Here is a 12,183-nt window from a genome sequence, read left to right on the forward strand (position 1 = left end):
GTCAGTAAAATTCCTTGTTTAGGGACTCCCATAGACCACAAATCTCCATGTTTGATTTTTACAAACCATACATTGTCATTCTTTAGGAGTGAGAAGCTGTCTATCCCTTACTCAGTTCCTGGCTCTTATGAAGGAATTTCAAGCTGGGAAATAATTGCTGGGATTGGTAAATTATTGTGAACCATCAAATCACCAGCTTATCCAGAATGTGGTAATTCATAGAGTGACTTACAACATTTCCCAGTGTCTCTCAGGAATTCCAGCATACTGGTCTGGGGCACTTCCCAGGTCACCTAGTCATTGAGCACACGCTGCTTCATGTTGTAAGGAAACAGAAACGACCTGCAAACATCTCATGCTAAGATGTTCAGCTTCATTAATTACCAGGGAAATCCAAATTAAAGCCACACTGAGAGAGTTTATACCCACTAGATTGGAAAATAATTTTTAAAAGTCTGAAAATCTCGGGCATTGACAGTGGTCTAGAAAAATGGATACTTTCCTACACTGCTTATAGGAATGCAGAATAGTACAAACACTTAGAAAAATATTTTGGCATTTTCTAGTAAATTTAAAATGTGCATTATCTGTAATATAGCAACTCCACATATATATGTGTGTATACACACACACACCCCTTAGAGAAGTTCCAGGAAACATGCATGAGATGTTCATAACAGCATTGTTGATCTTAACAAAAGTAGAAATAAATAAATAAATGCAAGTACAGAACAAAAAAGACTAAATATCCTTAGATATGCATTGAAAAAAGTCTGGAAGGAACCCATAAAATTTCAACAGTGAATAGGTGATTATTTTCTTTAAATTTTTTGAATTATCTTCAAAATAGGTTTATATTACTTTTATAATTGGAAAAGGTTATATGGAGTTGGATGTTTCATAACCTAATGAAAAAATAATAAGAGAAGCAAGACAGTAAATTGGGGGCAGTGAGTAATGGAAATGAAAGTTAATGGGTTTAAACTAGAATGATAAATCTGGCCTCGTGTGTGGTTGCTTGGTTTGTTGAATTTTCAAATAGTGGTCATAGAATATTGTCTTAAAACTGAGGTACAAAAAAAAATCCAAAAGATTATAGGTGAAGCCAATTCAGATATGTTACCTCATATCTTATTTACATCAGAGTATCTGGCGACTTAGTGATTTGTCTTTTAGATTCCTATCTGAAGAATCAATTTTCTGATTGTACATGGGTTTTTGATTTAGATTAAGGATTAAATTTATGCTCTGTAGCAACCTGAAGAACATTTCTTAAACTCTTTGAATCGTGGTTTCCTCATCTGTAATATGAACATAATACTTTTTCATAGGGCATCTTTGAAGATTAAAGTAGTTTATGTGTCTATCATTGTCCCTGACAAAAAATTGTTCATTTTTATTATTATTAGAGACAAATGTTTTCACAAAGAAGCACTGAATTATATACATATATATAATATTAGTAAGTATAAGTATTCTACTCAATGCCAGAATTAATATTTTAGTATATATGTATACTTATATACACATACATCATATATATATATATATATATATTTTAGTGTACATGTATGTAATAAAACTTCTTTTGTTCCAGGATGTTTTAACTTCTATTATTTTGGTGAATCAATTTTTTTTCTTATTCTACTGAACTTCGGATAACGTTCTCAAAATTCTACCATTTCCCTATTTGGGATTTTATAAGCAAGTCAACATACCAATGGGAGAGAATCAAAAATTGATCTTCTTTTCTTTTGATTTCTAGCTGGTTTCAAAGCCAAGAAGCAGCACAAATGGTCCCAAAATCCATGTCTCTGGGCAACGTTTCATTTCTTTGTACTATTATCAACTGCTTTGAACAGTTGACACTTCTGGGATTTACAGTTGGCTCCATAATTGTGACACATGGATAATCATTTCAGAGATATTTACAACAGAACCCAGGAACATAACCGCTTCAGTTCTTCTAAGGATTCTGAACAATTACCTTTCCTTTTTCTTAGTGGATAAAGCAAAGTAGACTCAAGAAATGTCACCAGAAATTCAGACACACTTTGGCTGCTGTACTCCAATTCCTTATGATCCTGGCTGATTAATCAGCATTCAGTAGCTGGGGAAAGGGAACAGCCCTACTCTCTTGCCACCTTCTCCAAGGAGAAATGCTTCAATCTTTGATGGCCAAAGTGGATATAAAACTTCAAGGATAAAACAAAATGGCTTAAGGCAGGAGAGCTTAGGCCAGACCATAAAATTTAAAGTTCAATTTCAAGTTCAAGGATTAACAAGAATTAATATACTTGCAGAAAACAGCAAACAAAGCAGAGGATGCACGTGAGTTCAAGGGTACACAATGGCTGATACAAAGAATGTGGCACCCTAGTGCCAACTTTGTTCCCTACTGAGAGGCACCAAAGTTCAGTGGTCTCAGAATCTCTCATGAAGTGAGAGCTAAAACCCCAGGATTAGAAGCCATTTAGGCTGATGTTGAAAGAGGGGATGATTGTTAAGCAAACATCAGCCCTAATTACCTGAAAGCAATTGTATTTTTGCCAGGCCACTGGGATGTCAACTAGTTTATTTGATGTTTTACTTCTCACTGTGCCATCAGGCCTTGAAACTGGGGGTTTTAGTGCAACAGCCTAGCAAAAGGCAGATGCGCCCTCCGATTACTTGTCGAAGAGTTGTTATGAACACAGAGGAAAGAGAGGGCATTGAAAAAAACTCAAAATGACTCGTGTAATGTGAATTTTATTAGACAGAGCTCGCCAATATATTTTGGTAAGTACTTATTTTTAACTTATACATAGAGAGATTTTCATGTGTGTTTGATATTTATAAAATGAACACCTGCGTTATCACACTCAGGTCAAAAATAGAACACTTGCAGAACCCCAGAGTCCCCCCATGTTGTAAGCCCAGTTCTGCTTTTCTCCCTCCCTTGACAGGGAACCACTATCGTGAGTTTTACATTAATCATCTCATTGCTTTTTAAAAATAGCTGTATCACATGTATATATCTCTAAACAAGACAGTTTAGTTTTATTTATTCTTTTATTTTTCCCACTACGTTATATTTCTGAGATACACGCTTTTGGTATGTTTAGCAATGGATCATCCATTTTCTTTGGTGAAAGTATCTCATTGTATAACTATACCGCAATTTACTTATCTATTCTGCTGTTGATGTATATTTGGGTCATTGTTTTCTAAACTGACAAATAATGCTACTATGAACATCTGTGTGTGTGTGTGTGTGTGTGTGTGTGTGTGTGTGTGTGTGTCTGTGTGTGTCTATTTCCGTGGGGAACATATCACGAGTGGAACTGCTAGATCATAGCATATGAATATCTTCAGATTTACTAGATAATGTCAAATGCTTTCCAAGTTGTCTTACCAATTTTTACTGCTGTCAGCAGCATATTTATTTAGGAATTCATTAATGATTTACTCAATAAAGTTTCATAATTTTCCCATTAAAAGTATTGCATCTCTATTAATAGATTTACTTCCAGATACTTCAAAATTTCCTTTAAATATCTCTTTAATATATCACTTTATAAATTTTTAGTTTTCTGAATACTTGTTGTTACACAAAAATATGAAATAATTACACAAACGTATCAAATTATTTTTGTGTACTGATTTTGTACCCACTAATCTTGCTGAACTCTTACTCATTCTAACAGCTTGCTTGTGGATTCTTTGAATTTCTATGTTTATAATCCTATTAGATGCAAATAAGAACAGTTTAGCATCCTCATATCATTAATTTCTTATTTTACTGCCCTGGTTAGGACCTTCAGTACAATATTGAGGAGCGGAAGTCATAGTGGACATTCTTGTCATTTTTCCTTCTTTCCATTTTACATCTCAACCCTTCCCACTGAGATTCCTTTTGTTCTGCATTTCTCCCCTTTTGCATTTCTATTAGTGAGTGTCTGCCGGCGATAAACTTTCTCAAATTTTCTTTAAATTTAAACTATCTTGTTTTAACTTTTTACTTGATAGATATATTTCCTGAGCATAGAAATCTAGCATGCCAGGAATTGTTTTTTGAGTACACTGAAGATCATTTTTACTGTTGTCTGACTCCCACTTTTGCTTTAAAGAGGTCGTGTGTCATTCTAATAAAATGTTGTAGGCTACTTTAAAAAAGAAAAGGTGGGAAGCCAGGTTCCTGCTGCTAACTTTTCCAGGTATTTTGTCTTATTCTTTGCTGCTCTAAGATTTATACCACTACAGAGAAGTTTAAAATTGTAATTTGAAGATCCCAAGTTATCCAATCCTTACATAATAGTGGCCTCAGATACAATCAGAGCAACACTGGATTAATGAGACAGAATTTGTTTTGGTCATAAGGCAAAAAGAAAAAGAAAAAAACAACTAACAGTGGCTTAAAGCATAAAGTCATTTAATGTTTACTCAATGAGAAGCCCGGAGGTTTGGAATTTAGTTACATAACATTTTTTCCTATGAATATACCTATTACACGCAAAAAGGCGTCTGCTCTTGAATTAGGATAATGTGTAAGTCTATTAATATTTTAGAAATTCATGTCACTAATCCCACCCCACCCCACAAGTTGTTGACCTATGGGAAATGCATGACTGAAAAAGATCTTTAAAGTCATTTTTTCTCTGCTGTATACTGCATTCCAATTTGTCAAACGGTCAGAGAGCATCAACTCTCAGATTGACGTGAAATACCACCTCAATTTTGCATGCTGTATCATGTATGCTTACCCTTGTGAGAAGTGGAAAAGTAGCAAAGACATTCTTTCTTTTCTAGCTCCTGCTCATCTAAAAGACTAGGATTTATCAGAAACAGTGACAATCATTACATAGCCTAAAACAAGATACAATCTCCTAAGAAGTGGGCAACATTTACCATGGATAATCTTTGATTTCTATAATCAAGAGCTACTGAAGTGTACTAATCTCCTATTTTTATCTTTAATTCTAGCTAAAGCCATTTTAGTAAGTTTTTTTCCTTATTTATCTCAATATCAATGGTTATATTGAGACCATTGACTTCAATAGTACAGCAGATTTTACTCACCATTCACCTAAATTGATCATGATCCAGTAATCTCAATATTGTTTTATTTTTGGACAGTTTTGAAATTAGTCATCACCATAATCCCTCCATTTGCTTAGCCACAGAATTCTGCAATATCCCTAATAAAGGAGTGGTTTTGTGGGCTTTTTTAGAAGCAAAAACTAAATTCCTGACCTCTGAGAAATCAAATTTAAGTGATTTTAAATAAGCTTTGTGAAATAAAGAGGGCAAGGGTGTATGTCTGCTCGGAATTCTAGAGTCATTCTTACAGTTGAGATAATTTTCTGCACGTTGTTTTTTGAAGGGAGTGAATTTTTCCATTTATTTTTCTCCAGCTAACGTAAATTGAGTACTCTGGGGTTGAATTTGGAAATTTTTTTCAGAGGATGGATGACTATTAGTTTCCATAATGTAGATTGAATAAACGCACAGTTCTCAATTTTCATAAATCCAGTATTTCCTAACTTCTAATCCACAGAGTGAGTGCAGACATCTTTGGAGCTGTGTGTGAAGTACCAGCACCCTCAGAATGGATGGAGAACAAAGGCAACAAGCTGTGGATATTGAGCAAAATGCGGCTGAGCTGGTGAGCATTGTAAATACCTTTTAATTGCTTTCCTGCCTAATATTCTTGCTTTCAACATTTAACATTTAACCCTTCAAGAAAATTAAGTTGCATTTTTTATGATGTTTGCTATTACAAGATGAACGGAATCTGGAATGTTATCAGCAATAATCATTAATGTTAAGGGAGTTATTTAGTATGCCAAATAGTCCTTTCACATCATTTGGGAACTGTGCACTACACTTTTTGCCTAAATTTTTGATATTTATATCAGAAACCTATGATAAGTTACCAGTAGACAAAATTTTAGCAGATGATTTAAAATGTTATGTTGATAGCAAATATTAATGATATTATTTATATTTCTACATAATTTGAACCAAAGAAAATATTCTCATTGGCCTACTTGTATTTAAAGTAGTAATTTATGGAAAATGTCTCGTGGTGGAGAGACATGCTTAAAACGTGTTACTCTAGTAATATAAAAATCATATTTCTTATATGATATAAATGATATAATATGATCTCATATAAATGATCTCATTTATCATTCTAACAAATCCCTTCATTTTACAAATGAGGAAATTGAAACATTAGGAGTCCACCTAGCTAATGGCAGAGTAAGAAATAGAACTCAGGTTTCTCACATATAATCTTTTCATTATAAGAAACAACTTTTCAAAAAAATTGACTACTATGTTCCTAACAAAGAAAAGTAAATTTTAAATTAACTTGAGGTTGTAGAACTGAGAGACAAATTGGACAAAATAAAAAGAAAGATAGGGTTTGATATAACAATTGTTTTGCAACTTAAATGTTATATTGGTGATCAGTTTGGTAATTCGGTAACTACACCACTATAACCTTAAATTGTAGGATGCCTCATATTTCAAGGAATTCACAAAATATCATTGTTTTAATATCATACATACATCATTTTTTTCCTTCTCCTTTTCATAATATGTTAAATATGAGTTATGGTATTTCCCCATATGCCAAAAACATTTATGCAATTTATTCCATTAAGTCAAATAATTAGTTAATTATCCTAAAAAAAAAAAAGAACCCGAACAATAAAACCAACTTCTGAGACTATGAAAAGCAGTGGTTAGAATTTCCCATTTTTTAGTAATCTGACAGACAACCTGTAATCTCTCCGATCCCCCAAATCAAATGGTAGAAGATATATATTTTTTACAATTATTATACGATTTATTTGCTTATTTTAGAACATTTGGAAAATATAGAAAAGTACAAAGAAAAAATAATCACTCATGATCCCTTCCAGAGAAAATCACAGCTAAAATTTTGCTTTCAGTCTCCCCCTACCCTCATCTAATCTAATTTTATTCTTTTGGTTGATTTATTTAGTCATTTTTTTTTGAAATTTTTGTCATTTACCTAATTTTTTCCCCCAAAAATTTCCATAAAGATCTTGAATAAATGTCCTCTTATAAAAGGTTTCTGTAGTATAAGCTCCTCATCCTCTGAATTTTAAGTTGTCTTTTTGTTCCTCAGTAGAGTTTTAGGTTTATCTTAATATAAATCCTATGGCATTTTATATACTTCATTACTATGGTGAATAGCAGTTGCTAATACACACACACACACATAAAACAAGTGCTGTTACATATATTCTTCAGATTTTTATAATCAGCCAACTTAATGAGTTCTTATTTTTGATATGATTATATGGGATTCTGTTTGCAGACAATCATATCATGGGCAAATAACGTTAATTTTATTTTCACATTTCCATTATTCATACATATTGACAAGAACTTCTAAAAAAACATTACCTAATATGGGTGATAGGAGACATTCTTCACTTCTCCTGACTTTAAAGGAATGAGCCTGACATTTCACTGTTAAATATGATGTTGGTCATTGTTTTGAGGTAAACATTCTTTGTCATATTGGGGAATTATTCTTTTATTTTTGGTTCGCTGAGATTTGTATCGTTTTCTGCTTTTGTCAGGACTAAATGCTGAAATTTGTTAAATGATCCTTGGGCATCTACTAAGGTGATCATTTTATTTGCCTTCTTTGATCATTTGGTATGAAAAGTGTATTTGTATAATTCATGTCATTAAACCATGAGTAGAGTTGCAGATTCTCCTAGAACGCGGCTATTTCTTCATTTTATACATATTGGATTCACATCATTTATGTATATTTCATGTTTATGTTCCTGGATAAAATAAACTTTCCCCATCCTTAACAGAGTTGTTTATTTGTTTGTTTGTAAATTCTTTCTCTGCAGTTACTCAGAAATCCATACTGCTCAAATGAAGAAACACACAGTGGTTGTAGATTACCCAACATGATGGTCCAGCCGAAGCGGGTGAGATTTGGGGACTGGGGGAGGTGGAAGTCGTCAGTAGTCCTTTGGAATAATGGTGAAATGGGACAGGCAGGCCCTGCTCCATCAGCCCCTCTGCATGGCTCTACTCTCCTTCAACCCCTCACTGACCGCTCCTCCTCTAGCTACTCTATACTTCTCCGCACTGCCACCCCACAATCTCCTGGCAACCCCTGGGACCTCCAGCCCCCACCAGTTTATCAGTGCTGTATTCTATTCCTTTAAGATCCTGCTCCATGCCGGAACTAATTATTTTTCTATTTTGACGTCTTTCCAAGCTCAAAGTCCTTTAATTTATGTTTAAGAGATGAAAATGTATTTAATAAATAATTTTCTAATTATCAAATCTCAATAAATAATGGGAAATAGCAGACAAACAATGAGCAAAAGAATATCTGCAATTTTCCATCACCTAAAGATAACCAATCTAAATGTTTTGATATGCCTTTTCATTATTTTTCTACCCATGAAGACTAATTAGATTATTTAATTTATACAGCAACGTTAGTAGTTGGTAATAACTTAATGTAATATATTCTTGAGGCACCCTATTTGCATTTGAGATCACGCCTTATTGCTTTAGTATGAAAGAGTAAATAGAGGGGACGTTTTGTCCTCATGGACTTGTGGACAAGGGCTGTGTATGTGTGAGAGAGAAAGAGAGAGAGAGAGCTGAAAATTATACTTTAAATTATATCATTTGGAGTAATAAAAAAGTTAGCCTTATTCTAACTGAAACTAGTTACCTAAGTCACCACTAAGTAATTTGCTGAAATATTCACTTTCTATAATTCTTCACAGGTTACAGGAAAACAGTGGTCACTCTGGAAAACATTTCTGGTGTGTCTGTTGGCCTGTGTAATTGCTACGGCCCTTGTTGTTCTGGTTTTATATTTTGTCCACTTTGGCAAGCCCACTAACATTACCACCGTCATCATTCACGCAGACAGAACGTCTAATCATGTCACCTGCATCCCTGGGTCTACCTCATCTCCCGCCTCATCGTCCCTGCCTGGATCTCAGAGCACTCTGCCTTCTACCCTTGTGGCACACCAAAGCTCCTCCACCATGGTGCCTCGATCTCCTACGGAGACCACTAAAACCACAACATGGGGCCATAAAATTATCACTGAAAATAAAAAATGGCATTTTTGAGCTCAGCCTTCCTCAAGCCAGATCAACACCCTTACCCTGAAGGAGGCATGTCCAAGGTGTTCTCCCCTCCCTGCCAAGAGGTTATGTGGCTTCATGAGATCTTGCCCCTCTTGCTCAGTCATTTGCTGGCTTCCCAAATGGTGATGACTCAGTCTTGGGCCCTCCAATGTTCAAATGATTGGAAAAGAAAAATTTCAATAGAGCCTAGTTGATTCATCCCAGCCGGGGCCTAGAGCATCCTTTTCATCCCTCTGCACAACCAACCTCATTTATCACTAATGAGGATTTCAGCTGCTGAAGAAGCTGTCAGGTGGACCCTGCTCTACTTAGCTTCCTGGTTGTTGATTATTTCCAAGTCTCATACACTTGACTATTTTCAGCATTTGTATTCAAGTGGCAAAAGAAGGAAATGTTCAATTAAAGAGATTAATGAACAGGAATTATTATATAACTATTGTTCATTACAGAAGGGTTCTTCCCATTAGGGAATTCAGAAAAGAGGGGAGATCAGTGAGGTTCAGAATAACCAAGGGAGATTTCAGAGAAGGGCTGAAAGTTGAAAAAGGGTGCGAGTTTGGATTTAAGAAGAGATTATTAAAACAGAAAATGAGAGGGCCAAGGGGTTTGATAGAATTAAAATTAAAAGTACACTCAGAAACACTTCAAATGTAACAAGTGTTGTATTTTATTTATAGGCACTTTTTCACTGATATTGTCAATATCACTTTTCATATTTGATATTTTGCTTAATCTCTAAATAGTACTATAAACTACTACAGTCATGCACCGCATAACAACGTTTTGGTCAACAACAGACCACATATACGGCAGTGGTCCCATAAAATTAGTACCACACAGCCTAGGTGTGTGGTAGGCTGTACCATCTAGGTTTGTTTAAGTACACTCTATGATGTTTGCACAACGAGGAAATCACCTAACGGTGCATTTCTCAGAACATATCTCCATTATTAAGCCATGCATGATTGTACTTATAAAACTTGAACTTTTAAACTGTTTTATTCTTGTGCTGTAACTTTGAGGGCACATTGCTTATGATTTGCTATGAGACACAAGACTTGCTCAATGTTACTTATATTTGGAGTGTTTAATACTCCCTAGAAGCATACGCATTTTCAATCTGGAAGAGACTTGAGAGTTAAAGCAACCTGCCCAATCCACACCCAACCTCCCAACTCTATAAAAGGGAAGACCATCCCAGAGAAGAGGAACTCCTGAGCAAAGACTCAGACCTTATGAGTCGACAGTAGAGCTTGGATCTCCAGTTTACAATTTCTGACTCTCTTTTTGCACACCATTAGAGGTTCTAAAAGTGTTGTTTTATTCTTCAAGATTTCCTAAAGAAGATTTTGTATTCTATATAATTCTAGGTTGATTTGCTGCAGTCATTAATAGAACATGTAAATTAGCACAGACCATGAGGCCTTGCTGAGTAATTAGGCTCTGCAAAGTGAGATTAGAAATGTGGTTATTCTTTAGATAATTGCAATTTATGGGCAGCTGGTATTATTTCTCAGACACTAGTAAGTGTAAAAATTTGAGCCTTTGAAGAATAATTTTTATACCACAAACATTATTTGACAATAGAATTTAAGAATGAAGAAAGGTATTATATAAATCTTGGAAAAGAAATTTCACGAAGCTCTAGATAAGATTAATAAGCACAATGGAATAAGTGTGCATGCGTTTTTTTCCAGGGTAGTTTTAAATCAATTCATTTCTATTGTATTTTTTATTTACCTGCCTGTGAAGAAGAAAGATTAAGTTTAGTAGGTTTGAATGTGCTTCCTTATATGATTTAAATTTTGTTTTGTGATATAAAAGTAAAAAGAGCTTTTAATAAAAAGACAAAATAAATTTACTGCTAATAAAAATTTTTTTAAAAGTTTTGTGTCCTGAAAGCCATCCTGAGTAACTAGATGTTGTGACAAGAGCTGTTGTTTTCTTCTTTTACTTTTAGAGAGAACACAGAATGCAGTAGGGTAATAAGAGAAGGATGATTTCTTTGAGGATTGTCTCTCAGCAATGAATTCCTATGTTAAATATTGAATTGGAGCATATTGTAATTAAGGTTATCAGAGATCATCAGGTTTCAGTGCTCTGTAAAACAGGGATGTGAATGAGCTCTTGGATTCTTTTTTTACTTTAGACTTTTATGTTTAATAAAATACTAAAATAGTAAACAGAATTGAGGAAAGTATCTTGAGTTAAAATACATAACTTGAACAAAAATTTTACAAAGTACTATGAAAATACTAAAAGTGAAGTCTGTATATTTGATAAATAAGTACATTGCCCAGTTTTAATGACTTATTTAGCAAAGATTAAAATCATGCATAAATTCTAATATTTATTATTTCAAAAATTTATCCAACGAACTTGAATGATAGTAATATATTTTAAATTAGTCAGGAAGCTTCTTTATTTAAAACATCTTCTACAAGCACTATTTTTTTTTTTTTTTTTTTTTTTGGTGAGGAAGATTAACCCTGAGCTAACCTCTGTTGCCAATCCTCCTCTTTTTGCTGAGGAAGACTGGCCCTGGGCTAACATCCGTGCCCATCCTCCTCTACTTTACGTGGGATGCCTGCCACAGCATGGCTTGATAAGCGGTGCGTAGGTCTGCGCCCAGGATCTGAACCTGCAAACCCCCGAGCTCCGAAGCGGAGTGCACGAACTTAACCACTACACCACCGGGCTGGTGCCTATAAGCACTTTTGTGAGTCCATCAATTGTTCTTAAATGCAAAGTAACTTCATGTGAGATTAAAATGCTAAGTTTTCAAAAACACTTCACCAAATAAGAGTGTAATTCATTTCTTTAGATGCTTTACTAAAAAATGTTCTATTGGGCATTTTGTTCCCCAAATAGGTCCATTTATTTATGCTGAAAATCTGCTGTAATAAATAGCCCTGCTCCATGATGATGTCCACAAATATTTTAGGGAAACCTTTCAGAAAGCTTACTTTTTAAGCCACTCACTTGGATATTGTGCAGTTTCAAAAGTTTCTTGAATTTTGGAACA

The 12,183-nt window shown here is 34.4% G+C and overlaps 1 protein-coding gene across 1 annotated transcript; it reads left to right on the forward strand.

The window, feature by feature from the left end:
• Window positions 1-2,669: 2,669 nt before the first annotated feature.
• On the forward strand, window positions 2,670-10,997 carry LOC147915320 (dynactin-associated protein-like). Its single transcript, XM_087438828.1, has 4 exons — window positions 2,670-2,778; window positions 5,537-5,644; window positions 7,887-7,967; window positions 8,787-10,997. The coding sequence occupies exons 2-4, from the start codon at window positions 5,588-5,590 to the stop codon at window positions 9,138-9,140; spliced, it is 492 nt and encodes a 163-aa protein (XP_087294954.1). The 5' UTR covers window positions 2,670-2,778; window positions 5,537-5,587; the 3' UTR covers window positions 9,141-10,997.
• The last annotated feature ends 1,186 nt before the right edge of the window (window positions 10,998-12,183 follow it).

The sequence above is a fragment of the Ceratotherium simum genome, chromosome 14 (assembly GCF_057802395.1).
Source record: "Ceratotherium simum simum isolate JZ-2026a chromosome 14, ASM5780239v1, whole genome shotgun sequence".
Taxonomy (NCBI): Eukaryota; Metazoa; Chordata; class Mammalia; order Perissodactyla; family Rhinocerotidae; genus Ceratotherium; species Ceratotherium simum.